Source organism: Triticum aestivum, chromosome 1D (assembly GCF_018294505.1).
Source record: "Triticum aestivum cultivar Chinese Spring chromosome 1D, IWGSC CS RefSeq v2.1, whole genome shotgun sequence".
NCBI lineage: Eukaryota > Viridiplantae > Streptophyta > Magnoliopsida > Poales > Poaceae > Triticum > Triticum aestivum.
The window spans coordinates 426,812,534-426,834,557 of record NC_057796.1 but is presented as its reverse complement, the minus strand read 5'-3'; the positions used below and the strand labels follow the sequence as shown (position 1 = coordinate 426,834,557).

General features: G+C 50.6%; 1 protein-coding gene across 1 annotated transcript in view; it reads right to left on the bottom strand.

The window, feature by feature from the left end:
• Positions 1–22,024, bottom strand: part of LOC123160036 (putative leucine-rich repeat receptor-like serine/threonine-protein kinase At2g19230) — a 117,680-nt gene that overhangs the window by 11,780 nt on the left and 83,876 nt on the right. Inside the window, exons 2-5 of the mRNA XM_044577860.1 lie at positions 16,572–16,714; positions 15,890–16,451; positions 9,319–9,537; positions 8,950–9,230 (exon numbers count right to left, since the gene is read on the bottom strand). Coding sequence (XP_044433795.1) covers positions 8,950–9,230; positions 9,319–9,537; positions 15,890–16,451; positions 16,572–16,714 — 1,205 coding nt within the window. The remainder of the gene's footprint in view (positions 1–8,949; positions 9,231–9,318; positions 9,538–15,889; positions 16,452–16,571; positions 16,715–22,024) is intronic.

Sequence of the window (22,024 nt, the reverse complement as noted above, 5' to 3'; positions counted from 1 at the left end):
GTCCCCCGTCACCCCTTATCTTCTCCATGGTGAGCTCCGGATCTGACAGTGGCGATAGTCGATCTTGGTCGTCGACTCTCTCGTGGCCGCAGGCGGAGTTGAGCCACTTCAGGTTGCTCGCTTCATCCTCGGCGTGGCTGCCGAAGGACTGGCGGATCACCACCGACGGATACACGACATTGGGGCCTGGCGCAACACCGGAGCAGCTCCACTCTCACACAAAAATGAACGAATTTCGACACCGAGCGCGTTGCAACACGCCCAGCCTCTGTTTTATGGTTTTTTCACCAAGAAAACCATAGAAAATGCATAGAATGTCGGAAATGAACGAAACTTGGCATGCATGTTGGCCATTGTGTGGAAACAATTTGGGTAGATATGGTGAAGATGAAAAAAATGTGCTCCGAGACTTGTCCTACCGGCAGACCCCAATGGTCCCGATTGAACATGGTGTATTTGTTGCCATGCACGAAATGACACCAAATTTTGCCAGCATGTGGGCATGCCCATGGCAGCCCTCCATGCAAAAATTGAACGAATTCGGACACCGAACGCACGTTGCATCATGACCACCCTATCTTTTAGGAATTTTTCACCAGGAAAACCGTAGAAAATGCATAGAATGCTAGAAATGAACGAAACCTGGCATGAATGCTGGCCATTGTGTGGAAAAAAAATTGGTACGTTTGGTGGAGGCAAAAAATATGTTTCGAGAATTGCCCTACCAGCAGACCCGAACGACCTTGATTGAACAAGGTATATTTGTTGACATGCACGAAAATGACACCAAATTTTGGCAGCATGTGGGCATGCCCTTGGCAGTCCCCCACGCAAAATTTGAACGAATTCGGACACCGACTACACGTTGTGTCACGTTCACCTGTGTTTTAGGGTTTTTTCACCCGGAAAACCGTAGAAAATGCATGAATTGTCGGAAACCAATGAAACTTGGCATGCATGATTGCCATTATGTTTCTGTTGTGTGAAAAAAATTCGGGTCTGTTTGGTGGAGGTGAAAAAAAGTGCTTCGAGACTTGCCATACGGGAGATACCTAAATGGTCCAAATTGTACATGGTGTGTTTGGTGCCATGCATAAAATGACATAAAATTTTGCCAGCGAGTAGGCATGCCCATGGTAGCCCCCCACACAAAATTTGAATGAATTCGGACACCGAACGCACGTCGCGTCATGTCCGGCCTGTGTTTAAGGTTTTTTCGCTGGGAAAACCATAGAACATGCATGAAATGTCGGAAACCAATGAAGCTTGGCATGCGTGTTTTCCATGGTGTTGCCGTTGTGTGGAAAAATATAGGGTATGTTTGGTGGAGGTAAAAAAAGTGCTTCGAAACATGCCCTATCGGCAGACCCGAATGATCTTGATTGAACATGATGTATTTGTTGTCATGCACTAAATGACACCAAATTTTGCCAGCATGTGGATTGATAACAATTTGTGTTCAACATCAGTTGTTGCGAATTTGTTAACAATTTTAGAAAAAGTGTTCAAGTTTATAAAAATTTTATACACAATTTAGAATTCTAAAATTGCTGACAAATTTCAAGAAATTATTAGGATATAAGAAAATGTTCATGTCGATGGATAACGACGAAATTGCAAATAACCGAAGCATTTAAATTAGTAAAATCTACATTGAAACCACGCACAGACCAGTCGGCATCGTTTGGTTCGTTCCTTGAAATGCGACTCATTTTTTGTTTTGCATTTAATTATAATTTTTTGAGGACGGACATGGCGACTCATGCGACCAGAACCTGTACGTCATGCGTACACATAATACAGAATGAATCATCCATCCATCTTATGCATGTGGACTGAAACACGCTCACCTTTTATATTTAATATATTTTGTTTGCGTTAACTGTATGTGTTTAATGTCACGCGCGCGACTCGTTTTGTTAATAGGAGCACGAGAACGTGTTTTACAAAGAAAAAACTAAGAATAAAATGGCCAAACAAAAAAAACGACCGAGAAGATGGACAACAAGAAGAGTAAACGGAGTAACTAGGCACAACAATTTGGCTGTCCTAGTTGGTTATAGCATGTGTGAAAGAACATGCGGTGCCCCTATGTTTGGTTTTGGTAATTGATGACAATCTCTATGGACTAATGGTTGCCTTGAGTTATATTTGAAGGATTTGTCCATAGGCATTTCTTGAAGTCCATGTGTTGGTTTCAAGGAGTTTATGTGGTGATCAAGGTGTTATTAAGGAATTATCCAAAGATTGGTCATGTGAGAGTTGAGCTTATTGCAAGCATGTCTTGAAGAAGAAGATTGTGTGATCATTCATGTTTACCTTCAAGACATCATCCAAATGAAGAGAGTTGGAAAGAGTCAAGGTTGATCAAGACTAAGTCAAGAGTGAATCAAGTTGATCAACACACAAAGCGCACAAGATGTACCGAGGGATCAAGCGATCCCATGGTATGGTAAACATTGTCAATTACGCTTTGCGTACTAACCCATGGTCTTCGTGAGAGTTCTTTGTGGGGTTAGGTTGCGGTGTGCAAGTTCAAGTGAAGCGGGCAAGTTCAAGTAAAGCATCACGAAGAGATCAAATGCTTGAAGCCATTGTGGTGACAATGGACTTGTGAAGATGTGCGGAAGGGTGGCTCACCCATAGTGGAGTATAGAGAAGCAATCAACTAGTCTTCATCGAGCCAACGCAATCAAGAAATGTGGTCCATCTTGAGGGAGTCAAGATCATCATCATCTAGCTCAAGTGGACCATGTGCAAGGCAAAGGTTTGCTCTTGATAGGTTTTCTATTTTACCGGTCTCATGATGGTAGTTGGGAGACCGAGTTATAGGATCGATTGCCGTACTATCAAGGGGGGCTCTCGATGAGTAGCTTGATCGTATCGTTCATAGAGAGCTCAAACCATTGCTTCCTTGCATCATCTTTATTGGTTCTTGTTTGGTTCTTCTATTTGTGTGTTTTGGAGCTTATGGTCATCTTGATGACAAGCTCGAGTTCATCGAAAACGGAGTTCACTCGCATCTTCTATGATGTTTTCGATGTTGGAGGTTATGCCGGTTCTTCTCGGTTGGAGGTTTCACTCCTCTATTTGTTGGCATACCTCCCCTGCCTCTTCTTACTACTCGTCGTCTTGTATCCAACAAGCTTGAGTTTGCTCAATTCGGAGCTCATATGAAGAAGTTTTGGCAGTTCTGTTTTTCTCCCTACGGTAGTACCGCGGTGGCAGCGGTAGTACCGCTCTACTACCGCCTTGATTTTGGGTCTGCTCTTTTCGTGTCGGGTTCAGCGGTAGTCGCGCGGCAGTAAGGCACGGTAGTACCGCCTATAAGCGGTAGTACCGCTCCGGTCGAGAGGTAGTACCGCTACTGCACTACTGCCACCGTTCTCTGCTCTGTCCTGCCTCCTTTTGTCCCGTGTTCTGCTCCTCCAGCGGTAGTACCGCTGGGGTGAGCGGTAGTACCGCTTATCGGCGGTACTACCGCCCCAAGGTTCTTATTTTGTTGCTCCTTTTCACTGCTTCTTCCGCCGGAGCGGTAGTACCGCTTGTGTGCGGGCTGAGCACATAATGGTTGGATTTTCCCCCTCCTATAAAAGGGGGTCTTCTTCCCCAATGAACCTTCTCCTTTTAGCTCGTGTTCTTCCTCCATTGTTGACCTTCTTCGAGCTTGCTAACTCTCAATGCCTCCATGGATTCTTGCTAGTTTTTGAGGGAAAAGAGAGAGGAGATCTATATCCACATTTCCACCAATCACTTTCTCCTCTATGTGAGGGTAACCCATTGGATCTAGATCTTGGAGTTCTTGGTGTTCTCCTTCTTGTTCTTCCTCTCTTTTGCCTCCCTAGCATTAGTTGCTTCGGTGGGATTTGAGAGAGAAGGACTTGGGCACTCCGTGTGCCCTTGCCATTGCATTTGTGCATCGGTTTGAGTTCTCCACGGTGATACGTGGAAGTTACAAGTTGAGAAGATTATTACTCTTGGGTGCTTGGTACCCTTGAGCTTGTTCCTCTTGGGTGCTTGGGCGTCCTAGACGGTTGGTGGTGTTCGGAGCTCAATCATTGTGGTGTAAAGCTCCGGGCAAGCGTCGGGGTCTCCAATTAGGTTGTGGAGATCGCCTCGAGCAATTTGACGGGTTTCGGTGACCGCCCCAAGGGTTGCCAAAGTGTACGGGTTCGGTGACCGCCCCCAAGGGGTGCCATTTGTACGGGTTCGGTGACCGCCCTCAAGGGTCCCTTAGTGGAATCACGGCATCTTGCATTGTGCGAGGGCGTGAGGAGATTACGGTGGCCCTAGTGGCTTCTTGGGGAGCATTGTTCCTCCACACCGCTCCAAACGGATATTAGCATCCGCAAGGGTGTGAACTTCGGGATACATCGTCGTCTCCACGTGCCTTGGTTATCTCTTACCCGAGCCCTTTACTTATGCATTTTACTTTGTGATAGCCATATTGTTTCTTGTCATATATCTTGCTATCACCTAAGTAGTTTTTCTTGCTTAGCATAAGTTGTTGGTGCACATAGGTGAGCCTAGTTGTTGTAGGTTTTGTGCTTGACAAATTAACCGCTAGGTTTATTCCGCATTTGTTCAAGCCTCAACCGTAATTATTTTAAAGCGCCTATTCACCCCCCCTCTAGGCGACATCCTCGATCTTTCAATGTGGAATTAAACAAAGAGGTTTGGAGTTCAAATCCTATCTAATGCACCTATGTTTTGAAGGTTAAAAAAAGAAAAAAAAATGAGTCAGCCCAAGACGGAGGGGATGTGCGCGGATCGTTTATGTACGTATTTAGTATATATACAGCTTGTATACGAAGCTGGCTATACATTATCATCAAATGACCATACTGTCCTTATACGATTTGTGATGGGGGTCTACCAAAGCAAGGCTCTTGTGAGGAATCATCTATGGTGCTACCGATGGACCTGGGCTCATTGGAGTCCATGGCAGTGGCCATGATGCCCTCACCACCACCGCCAGAGTCCTGCCAGGCGCACGCCTTTGTGGACAGTGGAGCCTTGGTTAGTTCTGTCACTCTCTCATCTATGCCATTGGGCATGTGGTGTCTTTGAGTGGCGAGGTTGATGAGACAAGTGTGTGGGCACCTAGATTTGAGGCTTTGTTATGTGAGCAATTAGATAAGCCTGAGTCCATTCGTGCCTGTGGTACCTGTGGCTGATGATGTTGAGGCCATCGGTATGTTGGCGCTTGATCCTTTGGAGTCCAGCCAGCCACTCGCCTTTGTGGAGCGTGGAGGTTTCAATGTTGCGGTCACTCACTCGCACGTGACCGCTGGGCAGGTTACTATGCGTGACAAGGTCGATGAGATTCTCTTTCAAGATTTGGAGGCAGCTAGCCCTAGATCTGGCAAGGCAATTGTGGATGAGTCTCTCAGGAGCAAAGGAAACAAGAGGGACGCCATAATAAAGGCATCTGCGGTCTCTTAGGTTGTCCTTATGGCCTGGCTTGTCTTCCTAGTTTGATGGTGCCCGTGGTCTTCGGCCGAGTTACTCTCGATGTGGGTGTCTTTGCGATGTAGCGGTGCGGGGGTTGGTCGTAGTACGTATTGGGTATGGTTGTCGGGTTGATCGTGTGATTATGGGGTTGTATGCTATGTGAGTAGTCCACGTGTGAATGGTTTGTATTGGTTTTCGTCTGATTGTCCATTAATTAACTGGCCAATTCTTTTCTACTTAATTAACCAATGGTTTCATAAAAAGGATGTACATGCCAAGAGGTGGGGTTGTTTCCTCCGTTGTCTAGAAATAAATTGATAGCACTGAACACAGCATGCATGTGCACCTACCATGATGCAAAGATTGAGATTTATACAGAGTTCACATATATCAACAAACAACAAGAACCAAATCTGTAACAAACAACATTCTGGTGTATACAACTATTTACAATCAGTTATTGTTGTCTTTTTATGTGTATGATGATTTTTCTTTTGCAGTAAATTGCTGGCATCTTTTTAGGGATTTTCCTGGCGTGTTAGGTGAAAGTCATTAGTACTACAAAAAAATGGATTCCTTGCTTACTTTTTCCCGAAGGAGTATTTCTTTTTTTCACTATGAAGAATACTTCATTCAATAGAATATGTTAGGAATGCAAATTTGGAATCTTGAGGGTACCCCCTCACCCTCTTTAGTTCAACTAAATGAAGAGAATTTATATCATTTTAAAAACTTTAGTTCATTTGGTTGAACTAAATGAACTTTGGCTTGGATAGATTCATGTATTTGTTTTGTTGGGTTCTGTGAAATAGAGTGAATTGCACAAAACCACCACGTTAACGCATAGGTTTGCTGAAAACACTCTTTTACGAATTTAGGCCAGAAACCACTAATTTTCGGCCTAATCTTTTGCAAAAAACACTGATGAGTCTATTTGGACATTTTAACTGCGATTATGACATGTGGGGCCACCATTTACTGACGTGGCGTAACATTCATTAGACAAGGTATTTTTTTGCCAAAAACTCCTCCTTCTCTGAAAAAATCGCCCTAAGAAACTCCCTCACTACCGAGATCCAGGGTGTGCTCGTCCTCGCCGTTGTGGTCCATGGGATCCAGGGCACCGGGGTGGCAGCGTAGCACGACCCCTCGTCACCGGCGACCCCAAGCCAGCAACGCACCCGCGCGTACGACCCAGCCGCTGCATCCTCCTCTGGTGGTCGTCCTACCACAGCCCGATGAGGACACGACATCACCGGCCGACGGGCACGCGCCGCCCCCTTCACCCTCCGGGCGCGGTGGCCATGGCTGTCGAGACCTCATGAACACGCCGACGCGTCTGCCGCAGTTCTGCGCACGGCTTGGAGCGGCCGCGACCTCCCGTCAGAGACGGCGACATCGGAGCAAGCAGCAGCGACGGGGCGCAACACAGGCACAAGCAGCAGCGCGGCCGTGCAGAGCGGCGGCGGCGCGCGTCACCGGAGCAAGAAGACTAGTGGCGGCGCGCATCATCGGAGCAAGAAGACTAGTGGCGGCGCGCATCACCGGAGCAAGAAGACTAGTGGCGGCGCGCATCACCGGAGCAAGCAGCGGCGCGCCGGCGAGCAGAACGGGTGCAAGCAGCAACCACGGCGAGCAAGCAGCAATGACGGCGAGCAAGCAGCAGCAGCGGCGCACAGCATGGGCGCATCCAAGCAGGAACCCTCGCCGGTGAACTTCACAATATAATAAAACGGATGTGTGCATTGCTTGATGCATAGACTGAGATAATCCATCTTAAAAAAATGGTTAAACTAAGTAGGGTAGTTTGTGGATGGGGTCAATCTAGAGCCAACGGGGGCCGAGACCAAGCTTTCCCCGTCCCCCGTGTCGCCCCCCGCTAGGGCGGCGCGGGCGGAACCTGATCCCCACCGCCGCCGGGCTCCCAACCCCTCCCTCCCCTCCCCTCCGCCGCCGTTGGAGGAGGTCGGGCAAAGCCCCGGGCGGCGGACGGCGGCAGCGGAGGCCCCCTTCCCTCCCGCTTTCCTTTGGGTGAGGCGGGTCACCCGGGGCGCAGGGGCCCTCCTCCCCGATCTGATCCGTCGTGGCGGCACGGCCGATCTGATCCGCCGTCGGCGTAGTGGCGGCGTGGTGATGGGAGGAGGCGGCGGAGCTGCGGACTTCGTGGAAGATCTGATGGTGCCGGCTGCTCGGTGGGCGTGCTTGGTCATGGCGGCGGAGGTCGCAGTGGCCGGCGGATTGGCCGGTCGGCGGTGGCGGAACTTGGCCGGTGACAGTGGCGAGGTTCTGTCTGGATCTCGGGGCGGCGGCCCTGGAGGGTGGCGGCTGGTGAAGCTAGGGCTTCCCGCGGCGGCATGGCGTGGTACAGTCCCTATCCAAGGCGGATCTGTGACGGCGATCTGCTATGGATTGGTTCGGATCAGAGACGGTGACGAGCGCGCGGGATCCTTCTCGGCGGCTCTCGCGGCTTGGCGAGGCGGGGTGGGAGCCCTCCTCCTAGGCTCCAGTGATGGCACACTCAGGCAGTGGCCGGTGCGCCAAGGATCCCACGGTGGCACTGTTGCTGCGGTTGGTTGCCGGATCTAGGCGGCTGGATCTGGGGCTTTGAAGGCGGTCGAGACGGTGCACATGTTGTTGGGTGGATTTCTTGGGACGGATCCGGGTGAAAACCTGGTCTTCGGTCCATGGCCGGAGCCGGTGATGACAATGCCCTTATCATCGTTTCCTTCATTAAGGCATCATCCAGGTGAAGCTCCCAACTCCACTCAATACCTCCGGGGGAAACCCTAGATTAGCTGATCGGATGTTGGCGGCAATCATGTGCCGTAACCCTCTTGGGGCGGCATTTTTGGAGGTGCACTCGGCTTCGCGGGACCAGCGGACGGCTTCTTTGGTGGAGCGGTGCTTCATCCATACATTGATGGCGACGGATCTTGACGGCATGGGGCAGTGCAGTTTCGGAGTTCGATGTGGGAGGATGGACTCGCGCAGGAGGACGACGCTGTCTAGCGTCGTGGTGGCGTCGATGGCAGAGAGACCTGGCACCTGGCACGGTAGGTGCAACAGTACAGCTCTGAAGATGGATTCATGGCAGATGGCTGTGGCGGCCTCATACCAGGCAGGCATCCTGGTTGAGGAGTGCGCCGGACTGGTAGGTGCCCTATACCAGGCAGGCGTCCTGGTTGGGACCTCAGATCTTAGATGTTTAGGTTTGGCTGCGATGTCTGTTTGGTATTAGGCCCAGGCTATCAGAGCCCCTTCATCAATTGAATAGGTATAGCGACAGTTGTTGCTTAGACGGTGGCTTTAGTCTTGCTGTTGCATGACTTTATAAGGTCTTGTAAGAATAATTAATAAAGTGGCCGCATGTATCGCCCAGATGTAGAGGCCGGGGTCATCCTCCTTTTCTAAAAAAAGTAGGGTAGTTTGTATTCCTAGAATATGTAAATATGATCAACATTTAAAAAAGTACATGAATATGATTTCCATATTTACCGTCTCGAGTGAACGTGCCAAGGTCGGCCATGGAGATGACAGAGAAAAACTCGGCAGCGTTGATGACCGGCGGCAGTGTCGAGTTCGGCACCACGGCTTTTATGGTGAAGTTGTGCCGGGGGGAGAAAGGGAAGTGGTTGATGTTGTGAGAGGTCCTGGATATGCTGTTAGGCAGCTGGCATAAGCCGCACCAAAGCCAGTTATCAACGCTGATGCTGAACAGGCGGACGGCATTTCTCGGCAGGACCTTCAGCTCCGAGAAATACAAGACAAACACGTGCCTGCGAGGGGGTAGGTGTAACATGGTTAATTAGAGAGATCACGTGGCTCGTAACATGGCTGTGAAGTTTTGGTACAGGCGATGCTTACCGGGGCTTGGGGTAAACGTGGTCCGTCCTGACGTTATACCCGAACTCAATGTCTGTAGAGACGTTGGGCGTAGTGATGGCTGTCTGCATCACGACGGACGGCGCATGGAAAATCTCGCGCGTGCTTTCGTCCCGCTCGACCTTCTGCTCTGTTGAGATCTGCAACGAGCCCGGGTCGTTCCACGGGAACCATGGCCGGTCGTACGGGTCCTCCGGGTACCTGACCGAGAAGTTCACTTGTTAGTTTTGAACAAGTCGAAGTCGATAATGCAACTCCTCTTCTTAATCAAAGGCAGCGATCCTGCCAGTTTCTTAAAAAAACTCCTCTTTGAATTATTACTTGAATTTTCATGGGGCTTTCTCCCACCTGAATTTACATAGAAAAGGGCTCAAACCTACATGGGTGTCACGGCTGACCAGAGGGCCCCATCGGCCAGTGAAGATGAGACGGACAAGGGGCGAGAAGGCGAAGCCTTGACGGCCAAGAAAGGCGTGTAACTGCCTCACGCGGGGGACCCAGCATCTTGGAGAGGGTGTGTGTGTGGCCTGCGGCCGTGAGGAGATAAGTAGAGGCGAGCGAGCGAAAAAGGGTATCGAGATTACTGTAATCTATGAACCAGGAACGAAGCTGCTCTTCGTCCTCCTCCTAACCCGATCCCCTTTTCCCTTCCTTCCCTCGCTACCTGCAACCCTAGATCGAGGTCCATAACAAGTAGTATCAGAGGTCAGGCGATTGGAGACGGCCTACCCCCGACCGCGCTACACCACCAAGCAGGCGCAGAAGACGGCGGCGATGGAGGAGCGGAACGCCGCGCTCATCAAGTCCGTCAACGAGGGCCGCGCGGTCAACGGCGCCCGTCTGGAGGCGATCCAGGCCTCCCTCGAGCTGTGGCGACCAGCGGTGATGAACCTCCAACACCAGCTCGACGAATTGCGTACGCAAGTGGGGCGTATCGCGCTCCATCCCGCGTTGGCCGACCCGGCCAGCCAAGAAGGGGATCCAACAGCGGATCCGGTGGCGCGTTCCCCGACGGCACCCCTCGCGCCAGGCCGGACGCATCACGGGCCAGATGCCCACGGCGACATCATCGACTCCGGGGGATCGGCTCACGGGGTGGTCACCACCCTGGCGCCTCCTCAGGTCAAGGGTGCGTTACTCATGCCTTCTCTTGAGATTCCTGCAACTGCATCAATAGATCTCACTAGGGAGCATGGGTAGCACTCACAGCACTCGCCGCATCACAATTGGTCCCTTCCACGGCTCGAATTTCCGCCGTTCGACGGGGATAACCCGCAATTCTAGAAGGCCCGATGTGAAAATTACTTCGATGTGTATGGGATCCAGAAGAATATGTGGGTGTGGGTAGCTACTTTGCATTTTTCGGGCAATGCTGCACGATGGCTACAGATTTATGAAGCCCATCATGCATCCTTCACATGGGAAGAGTTGTGTTCAGCCATGGGTACAAAATTTGGTCGCGAGCAATACCAAGCCCAATTGCGCCAATTTAACTCCCTTAGGCAGTCTGGGTCTGTCGCAGAGTACATGGAACAGTTTGAGGAGCTTATGCATCATTTACTAGCACATAATTCCGCCTTCGATCCATTGTTTTTCACCACACAGTTCATGGATGGCTTCAAAATTGAAATTAAAGCTGGTGTAGCTTTACACCGTCCCCAGGATTTGGACTCTGCCTTCTCTCTTGCTTCGTTGCAGGAAGAGCTTCTGGCAAGCATGCCGAGGCGGGATCATCAACGACATGAGCAAGGGGTACCTCGCGCTCCTGCGCGCCCATTACTGGCAGCGGGCGCTCCTCCCCCACGGGCGGTATTACCGGCACCTCAAGGAGCGGCTGAAGATCGTTGTGCCCTGGACGCGGCACGAGCTCCGAATCGCCATCCGGATCAAGGCCGGGGCGAGGACAGAGTCGCGGTGCTACGCAATTACAGGCATGCCCGAGAGCTCTGCTTCAAGTGCGGAGAGTGCTAGGGGCAAGGCCACCAGGACGCGGCTACGGTTCAACTTCACGTGGTTGAAGAATTGTGGGAGCTGCTGCAAGCTGAAGAATAGGACAGACAGGGGCACCAAACAGACTCGGATGAGGAGCAGGCTATGTGCATCTCCAAAGTGGCCACCACAGGAGAAACAACGCCACGTATAGTCCGGTTGCTTGGGATGCTCGATGGGGTTGAGGTGCTCATTTTGGTGGATTCCGGGAGCTCACATAGTTTCATCGGTGAGGTAGTGGCGACGCGTATGAGGGACAAAATTCAACCCATACCATCAATAGCCGTCAAGATTGCAAATGGAGGAATCCTGCAGTGCTCGGGTATGATTCCCAGCTGCCCTTGGACGACACAAGGTCAACAATTTGCCACAGATGTGAGGGTGCTCTCTTTGGGATGTTATGATATGGCCGTGGAAATCGATTGGCTAGAACAATGTGGACCAATGTTAGTGGATTGAGCAGCCAAGACACTCCAGTGTGACCACGCCGGGCGTCAAGTGGTACTACAAGGATTACAAGCAAAAACGCCTCAAGTGCAAAAAGCAGACATGGCGCAACTGTTAGCCTTGGAGAGCAACAACTCCATTGCACACATTGTGGTGTTGTATACAGCTGAGCAGGGGGAAGGAGAAGCCCCAGTACCACCGCAATTACAGCAAGTCGTAGATGCTTTCCCTGAGGTGTTTGCTGAACCCACTGAACTTTCGGAGCACAGAAGTTGGGATCACTCCATTCCGCTAATACCTGGGGCCAACCCCATCAACATACGACTGTACCGGTATACGACAGAACAGAAGGATGAGATAGAAGCCCAGGTGAAAGAAATGCTACGCTTGGGGCTGATTGTATCAAGTAACAGTGCGTTCTCGTCTCCGGTGCTGTTGGTCAAGAAAAAAGACCAAACATGGCGATTTTGCATTGACTTCAGGCACCTCAACGCTATCACTCTGAAGACTACCTACCCCATGCCGGTTATTGACGAATTATTGGATGAGATAGCAGGGTCGCGCTGGTTCTCCAAGTTGGACCTCCGGGCAGGATACCATCAAATCAGGCTGCGACCGGAAGATGAGCATAAAACGGCCTTCAAAACCCACACTGGCCACTACCAATTTCGAGTCATGCCGTATGGCTTGGCATATGCGCCAGCCACATTCCAAGGAGTGGTGCATGTGATCTTGCGTCCAGTTCACCGCAAAGGGGTCCTTGTGTTCATGGATGATATCCTGATCCATTCTGAGGACCTGGACACCCACAAAGCAGTTGCTCACTCAAGTATTAAAGTTGCTGAACCAATACGGTCTGAAAGCAAAAAGAACCAAGTGCACCTTTGGGCAACAGAAGATCAGCTATTTGGGTCACATCATCAACAAAGAAGGAGTGGCCACCGACAACAAGAAAGTGCAAGCGGTGCAACAATGGCCAGTGCCAACCAATACCAAAGAATTGAGGGGATTCTTGGGCCTCGCTGGCTATTACAGAAAGTTTGTCCGTTTCTTTGGAGTGATCAGCAAACCACTCACCAACTTGTTGAAGAAGAATACACTGTTTGTATGGACACCTACAGCAGACGCCGCCTTCTCTATCTTGAAAAAAGCCCTGAGTGCAGCTCCGGTGCTAGCACTCCCTGACTTCCGTCGCCAGTTTGTGGTGGAGACAGACGCAAGTGCCACAGGAATTGGAGCAGTGCTGATGCAAGACAACCATCCGATGTCTTATCTAAGCAAAGCGTTGGCTCCCAGGAATCTTGGCCTTTCAGCATATGAAAAAGGAATGTCTGGCACTACTGCTAGCCATCAATCACTAGCATCCCTACTTGCAACATGCTGAGTTCATCGTCCGCACTGATCAGAAAAGCCTTCTCAATTTGACAGACCAAAGACTCAACACACCCATCCAGCAGTGAGCTTTTACAAAGTTGATGGGGCTGCAGTACACTATCCAGTACAAGGCTGGCTTGACTAACCGCGCCGCGGACGCACTCTCACGGCGAGCGCACCCTGATCAGGAGGAGCTTGCTGCTATTTCCGTGTGCAAGCCGGTTTGGCTTGAGGCGGTCAAGAACAGTTACCAACAGGATACAGCGGCACGACAACATCTAACCAAGCTGGCCTTGGATCCTAAGAGCGAGCCAGACTTCACCATGCAGGAAGGGATCCTCCGACACAAAGGGCGCGTGTGGATCGGTAGTGACACCGAAATTCAGCAACACCTCATCCAGACGCTACACGCAAGTGCAGCAGGAGGCCACTCTGGCTTCCACGCCACCTACAACAGGATCAAGAGGCTCTTTGCTTGGCACGGGATGAAAGAGCAAGTAAAAAACTTTGTCCGCAATTGTATGGTCTGTCAGCAGGCCAAAACGGAAAGGATCTCGCCGGACGGACTACTCCAGCCCCTGCCGATCCCGAAGAAACCTTGGGCAGTGGTGTCTCTGGACTTCATCGAAGGATTGCCCAGGTCAGGAGGCTTTGATACAGTTTTGGTGATTGTGGATAAATTCTCAAAGTATGCCCACTTCATCCCCTTGGCACATCCATTCACGGCCCTCCAAGTTGCGAAGCTGTTCATGAAGGAGATCTTTCGCTTACATGGCCTGCCGCTAGCTCTCATCTCCGACCGCGACAAAGTGTTCACAAGTAAGGTGTGGCAGGAACTGTTCAAACTATGCCGTACCGAGATCCGACTCAGTTCTGCATACCACCCACAGACGGACGGCCAGACGGAGCGCGTGAACCAATGTCTCGGGGCTTATCTCAGGTGCGCGGTGCACTCATGTCCTGCAAATTGGTCGAAGTGGCTACCGCTTGCCGAGTACTGGTACAATATGCCTTTCCATTCAGCCCTGGGGAGGACTCCATTTGAAGTAGTGTATGGCCATCTACCAAGTGAGTTTGGAGTTACCCAAGTCGACGAGTGCACAGTGCCGGACTTGGCTGCCTGGTTGCATGAACGGGAGATTATGATCGACCTGTTACAGCAACAACTGAAGCAAGCTCAGGACCGGATGAAATGACGGGCGGACAAGGGATCGCGAGTTCGCTGTGGGCGACGCGGTACTGCTCAAGCTACAACCCTTCATCCAGTCATCAGTCGCGCAAAGGCCACACCAGAAACTCGCATTTCACTACTTTGACCCCTACAGGGTGGTGGCACGGATTGGCGCGGTGGCATACAAGTTGGACCTCCCACCTACAAGCAAGATTCATCCAGTCATCCACGTATCGCAGCTCAAGAAAGCTCAAGGGGCCGTGGTGCCAGTGAGTCCTGCTTTACCACCTGATCACTCTATCTTGCAGGCGGAGCACATACCAGAAACTGCGCTGGAGAGCAAGATGGTTCGCATCGGAGGCGAGTCGGCCCTACACCGACGCATCAAGTGGAGCGGTCTGCCTCCATTCAAGGCCACCTGGGAAGAGCCACAACAACTGCAACGGCGCTTTCCTACCTCTCCGCCTTGTGGACAAGGCGAAACGCAAGAAGGGGGAGATGTCACGGCTAACCAGAGGGCCCCATCGGCCAGTGAAGACGAGACGGACAAGGGGCGAGAAGGCGAAGCCTTGACAGCCAAGGAAGGCGCGTAACTGCCTGACGCGGGGGACCCAACATCTTGGAGAGGGTGTGCGTGTGTGGCCTGCGGCCGTGAGGAGATAAGTAGAGGCGAGCGAGCGAAAAAGGGTATCGAGATTATTATAATCTGTGAACCAGGAATGAAGCTGTGAACCAGGAATGAAGCTGCTCTTCGTCCTCCTCCTAACCCGATCCCCTTTTCCCTTCCTTCCCTCACTACCTGCAACCCTAGATCGAGGTCCATAACAATGGGTCAAGGGGCGACACCGAGAGTTTACAAGGGGGGCCGAGGGGGAGGCGGTACATAGAGGGACAACGGGCTCAACCCCTTGCAAAACCGGAGTGGCCAAGGCGCGAAGTCAAGAATCGACATGACAACGGCGATCGCTATGCAACTGCTCCCGCCACAGGACCGAGTCCTCTCGATGACACCTGAGAGTGTTGGGGATGGAGCCTGTCCTGAGAACACAACAACATTCCTGAGCTTCCACAAGTGCCAACACCAGGGTAGGATGAGCTCATCAGGACCGGGGAGGCTTCGAAGAGGTGCAGGTTGCGTGCCGAGGCACTGCGAACGACCGGGGAGACTTCGAAGAGGTGCAGGTTGCGTACCGAGGCACCGCCAAGACCGGGGAGAAATCAAAGAGGTGTGGGTTGGGTACCAAGGCGTCACCGGTAACCACCACAAAGCACTGGCAGAAGGACATCCGCAGTCTCTGGGGTTGTTGGGCATAGAGGGCACCTGACTTCCTTTGTCGTGACAATTGTCCTCCGTAAGAGGATGTCCCGTGGTGTTTCAAATATATTCAGGTGAGAAAACTTTCCCCTTCAGTGACCATTCAAAAAAAGAAGGCGACCCTCACCCCAGAAAAAGGAAAGAAAGCGAAAAAAGAAGTCCATAGCCATGAACCATCGAAAAACCAAAAGTCGATAGCTATGAAGTGCCGGCCCAACTACAGTTCAAGGAGTGCCTCGGTAGAATTTTTCACTCACCTAATCATCCTGTCACCACCGAAGTTCCACCTCCTGGACAGGGCCAGTGCCTGGGTGACGTTGGCTTGCGGATAGAGCGTGTTTTTTAGGGGCCTGAGTTCCAGCCATGAGATGAACGGCGTCCCCAAGCCGGTGTCAACCAGGCAAACCTGCACCGAATCTTCGGGGAGAACGGTGATGACCTCGGAGTAAAACGCAAGGTCAGGGTCGTCCTTGGAGAAGTTCACCGTCATCCAGAAGTTGACGCCGAGGTAGAGGTCGAAGACGGGGATCATGTTGAGGCCATCATAGTTTCCGTACATGAAGGAGGCCCGCAGCAGGTACTTGGACCCCGACACGATGGGCCGGAGCGTGTAGCAGCTCCTTACCGCGCCGGGGAAGCTCCGGACGTTTTCCGCCTGAGGGTAGCGCTTGGTGTATTCGGGGTTGGTGTGCCTGATAGACACGTTGTGGTTGGAGCCGGCATCGGTGAAGCCGGCGTCCGTGGTGTACCGCAGCTTTGTGAGCTCGTCCACGTAGCTGCCGCTCTGCTCCGACCGACCGCAATCTATGCTGATGAATCCTGGAATCATGATCCATAATTAATTCCATGCACATATATGGATCTGACTGAGCAACAAATTAACAACTAAACAAGCGCGGATCATGTATAGGTTTAACGCTTGAAATGTTGAACTCTCACCCCTGCTGTCAGGCGCGCTCTGACCACGAGCTTGAAGCAAGCTGGCGGCGAGGCCAAGCAGCAGGAACAACCACGACCGGGACGCCATTGTTGTCTTGTTGATCCACGCGTTGATCGGCCGGGAAATGCCTCCAACTATGCTGCTGTAGTGCCGTGCACCCGGCAACAAAGACAAAGTACACACCGTACTAAGAGGCTAGAGCTCACGTACTAGGAGTAGGTAGTTTTAACCAACTAGCTATAGTCGAAGACTTTTTTTAACCACAATAAGAAAGAAAATTGCAATTTGACCATCCAACAGAAATTTGGTTACATGCTAATTTGGAGCCAGAGATTATGAATCCTTATTTTCCTAACAAGGGCATGTGAAAAGGATCTATGGCAAATGGCACATAATACACAAAATCTTGAGGAAAAATATGTAAAACGACCTTACTAAAACGGAAGACTCGGTACCTCAAGAGCGACAAATGGTTACTACTCCCTCCGTATGTGACTGAATTTTGTATTAACTTTGTACTAAAGTTAGTATAAAATTGAGTCACTTATTTTGAGACGGATGGAGTAGTTATGTCCATCAGCCAGCTTGCAACAGCTCCCGAAAGTTGTCGAGGTCAACGTTACCCGTTCGCCACACAATTGAGCTTGCATGTACGCAAATGGGTGATGGGCCAGTGATCGGTGCACAATATTGTTCTAAGCCAAACCAGCCAATGTGGGTGTGATCTTATCTTGCACCCGAGCGTGTCAACGGGCCATGGAAATCACATCTGACGTCTGTGAAACAGAGTTGGTGAATTTTGAGATAGGTTAGCCTAGCAGCATCGAATAAATTTCAAACCAACTTGCTGATATTCTGACTGCACTAGGATGTACTAAATGCAGTGACTTTTGCTCCCCCGTCACAATAACAGTATATGCAGTGACTTTTGCTCCGCAATGACAATGTAGTGTGCATTGCTAAGTAACCATACATCATCATTCTAGACTACTATATGTATCAAAATGCAAGTTCCTATACAATCATCCATAAATATTGGAGTGTCATAGCATGCCCTACGTACACCAACAAAAATATATCTTAAACTTGTAAATATCACAAACATGTGAGACGCGGATGCAAACCGTGTGTATGATGTGAGAGACAGGTCATGGAAACATTGCCAAGTTTGCCTAGTTGACACAAGGCTTACATTTTCAGTATACTTTGTGCCCCCATCTTTCTCTCTCCATCATCTACCGGAGCTATCCCGCGCCAGCATACTCATTGGTCACCATCCCATCACCCATATCCCTTTCCGCATATGTGCCTCTCTACAATTCCCCTTCCTCCGCGCTCCTACCTTACATGAGGAGAGAGTATCAGGTGATAGGGGAGCTTTGGTGCTCCCATGATACGAGCTCTCACGAGCCATAGGATCTAAGATCCAATGGTCGTGGGCAGAGCTCCTACAACTTTGCAAAAAAGTCCTCCACGAATCTTAAACCAGCTGACCCTTGGGTATCAGATCCGTTTAGCGAGAGCCGTATCATGGGAGCACTTAAGCTCCTATATCACATGATATTTTCCCCTTACATGAGTTTCCTTTGTCGGGTCCAAGAGGACGTACATGTAAAATAGTAGAAGCAAGATGGATGTTCCACGGGTTACTATGGACACTATAGTTTCAACCCCGGAGAAAGAACCTCCATATGTAGAAGACAAAGAGTTGGAGGCTTGGAATTTCATAAAATTTGAAACTCGGAGAGACTAAAATTTTCATAATATAAAAAATGAGAGTTTAAATTCAAAAAAGCTAATAGTTTCCCACCTTTTCTCTACTAGAACCTTCATACTAGTAAGTCGTGGGTTACAAGTTGTCCCTTCCTCAAACCACCTGACAATAGATACACTACAAAAAAATACACTTCCGTGATGATACATGTTTGTCACAGTAGGTCACGTTTTCTGTCATGCATATACATCCATGACGATTTTATGACAGAATCAAGATACTCATACCTGTGCTGTCGTAGAAGTGTTCCATGACATTACCAAAATTATTATCACAAAAGTGTCCACTTCCATGACGATAAATCGCGCGTCATAGAAGTGCTTTCGCCAAGGGTAACAGACACGTGGCATCCACCGTAACGAGTCGCCGTTAAGCTATCGGGTTCCAGTTTTGGATCCGATAACCCGTTAACAGCTCGGACCAATGGCGATTTTCCACGTGTAAATTTCTCACTCGTCGACGATCCACGTGTCGGCTCAATGTTGGGATAGATGTCAGCCGTCCATTTGACAAGAACCGCCAATGAAACGTTGACAGGTGGGACGGCCCAATAGAGGCCCATATAGGTTTAAAAGCCGGCCCAGGAACATGCCCACAAGATTTGTCAAATCTAATGGGCCGACCCGTTAACAGCCTAACATTTTCTGGACCAAATTATAGCCCACATCAGATACGGGCCGTTAAATAACTGCAATATTCTGGGCCAGTTTACGACCCATATCAGATCTGGCCCATAACAGCCTGTAATAATTTGGGCCAAATTACGGTCCATACCTGATCCGACCCGTTAACTGACTTTCATTTCTAGGACCAAATTACGGCCCATAACAGATACAGCCTTTTTAACAGCTATTGTGCCATTGGGGCCATTGGTGGCCTGATTTGCTCTTCGGCCTCTTAATGGCCCGTTTAACAGTTCGGCCCGATATTAGTTTCGGCCTGTCGGCAGCCCTGTCTACATATGGGCCTCTTTCGGCCCGGTTTCACTTTGGCCCATTTAAAGGCCCGAGTTGCACCTGGGCCTAATTATGGTCCGTAGTTATTTTCGGCCTCTTAACCGCCCGTAGTCTACGTGGATACATTCTAGCCCAAACTGCTTATCAACCCGTTAAAGGCCCTTGAGAGTGTTGGGCCTAATTTATGCCCGTTATACATCCGGCCTGCTTCCCGCCGGTCATGTAATTGGGTCAGCCAAGGCCCAAAAACATTTCACCCTGTTAATGGCCCATCACTCGAATGGGCCGATTTATATCACAGCGCGCTGTCAGCCCGTGATTTGTTCGCCACAATTAAGGCTGGATCTAGTTTTCAATCTATTAAAAGCCTATTTAATTTTTCGTCCCAATTAAGGCAAGCGGTTTACTTGGCCTTTGAATGGCCCGAAACTAATAAGTGGGCCAGATTAAAACTAGACCTAAGTAATGGCCCAAGATGATTGTAGGCCCACCGTTCGGCCGGTACTAGCGATTGGCGACCGGCCAGTTTTAGTACATAAATTATTATTTTATAAACCTAACCTATTGGCTCATTGCGCACCGATCAAAGATTACGACCTTTTCTCAGAGCGACGACAGCAGAAACAACAAATAAATTACAACATCGTGACGAAGAATAAACCTAGACTATATATACAACAAAGAAATTACAGCATATTATATCCCCTGGGCATCAAAATTCGCCGCCAGTGATAATAATAAAGGGCAACCAGACAGCAGATTCCATAAACTGGGCAGGTCGCCACCGGTGGAAGTTAACAGGTCACCACCAGTGGAAGTTAACAGGCCGACAAAATAATAGACAGAACCGACAACACTTCAACACAGTTCAAGAAAGGTTAGCCCGGCCCAAGAGCTGCAGCGCAAGCAGCTTAGCAACCTGATGAGACTGCGCTTCTTTGACGCTTATATCCACCAACTTAAGCTGCATTGCATCAATAGACGTCCTGTACTTATGGTAGTCTTGCATAGAGATTGGAGTTCCAGTCGGATTTGAGTGGAAGCATGTCTTTCTGCTTGAATTTCAGACTGAAGAAGTCGAACAGATTCAGGCGGCGACTTCGTCGAGCTTATGTCACTGAGTAAGTTCGACACTACATCAAGATATGACTTTGTGCTCTAAAAAAAAAGAAACATCCGCGACATTTTGGGCCGAACGAAAAAAATTTCTGTCATACTTATGACACTTCTATGACGATAATTGTGACAAAACCCGGTATCATCATAGATGTGGTGGGCTCCTACTTCTATGACAAAAATCATGACAGAAAACGGGCTTTTCGTCCTGGGCAGGCCGGAGACGTAGCTGCATGACATTCTTTGGGCCGTCCATGACTGAAAAAACCGTGGTAGAAGCGAGGGCGAGGAAAATATCGGGGTGTTCCCGGTTACGGTGGGTGGTCGGGGCCGAGCGATTCCCGGTTACACGCAAGCGCCTTGGTGCGAGGCATTGGGCTTTAACTGAACCCACGCGAGGCGTTGGGCTCTAACTGAACCCGGGCGATTGCACTACAGGTTACGCGTTACTGAACCCGAGCGATCGATCGATAGCTGTTAACTGAACCCGATCGAGCGATTCCTTCGCTACTGCTGCTAACTGAAGCAGATCGATGCTGCCTCTGGATGAACAGTGAGCGTTGCTGGGGGGGGGTTTGGATGAACAGTTCCCGGTGGGGGTGGATGAACAGGACCCCGTGGTGTTGCCTCTGGATGAACAGGACCCCGATCGATCGAGCCGGTTGGAGCTGGATGAACAGGACCCCGTGGAGGGCTGGATGAACAGGACCACCCCGTGGAGGGCTGGATGAACAGTAGACGATGGAGGGCTGGATGAACAGTAGCCCGTGGAGGGGTGGTTGAATAGGAGCCCGTGGATAGGGCTGGTTGAACAGTAGCCGGTGGAGTAGCGCGCGGTGGAGGCTGGATGAATAGGAGCCCGTGGATGAACAGTCGCAAGTGGAGGCTGGAGGAGGTCGACGGTGGATGAACAGTAGCCCGTGGAGGCTGGAGGGGGTCGACGGTGGAGATGAACAATATCCCGTGGAGTCCCGTTTTGCGGTACGCCACACACCTCCCGATGAACAGGACCCCCGTTTCGACCTTAGCGCTCCAACACAAGTCCGTTTCCTCCGTTTTGCGGTACGCCACACCCCTCCTGATCAACTGGACCCCCGTTTCGACCGTAGGAGGTCCGTTTCCTCCGTTTTGCGGTACGCCAGACCCCTCCCGATGAACATGATCCCGTTTCGAACGTGGCCGGTCGAACACAAGGCCGTTTCCTCCGTTCTGCGGTACGCCAGGCCTCGTTTCCATCGGCTGTTCCGTCGAAGCCGGTTGGCTCCCACGCGTTCCGTTGCCTCCCGATGAACACGACGCATTCCGTTGCCTCCCCATGAACAGGACGACGACGCAGTTTCTCCGTTCCACCCAGCCATGTACATGAGCCCTGGCCGTACGTACGCGCGAGTAGGCGTTCGAGACCCCGCCCGTATATGTACGTACGTGGCCATATTTACTTTCTTGCACCCTGGCCGCTGTACGTACGTGTACATGCTATGTGCGCGCCTCTACTACGACACGTGCGCGCCTCTACATTGACCAGTATATACGTACACGTTCGCGACCAGAATGACAACGCTACGTACGCTTCGACCAGGTGGGTCCCGACTGTCAGGCACTTCCT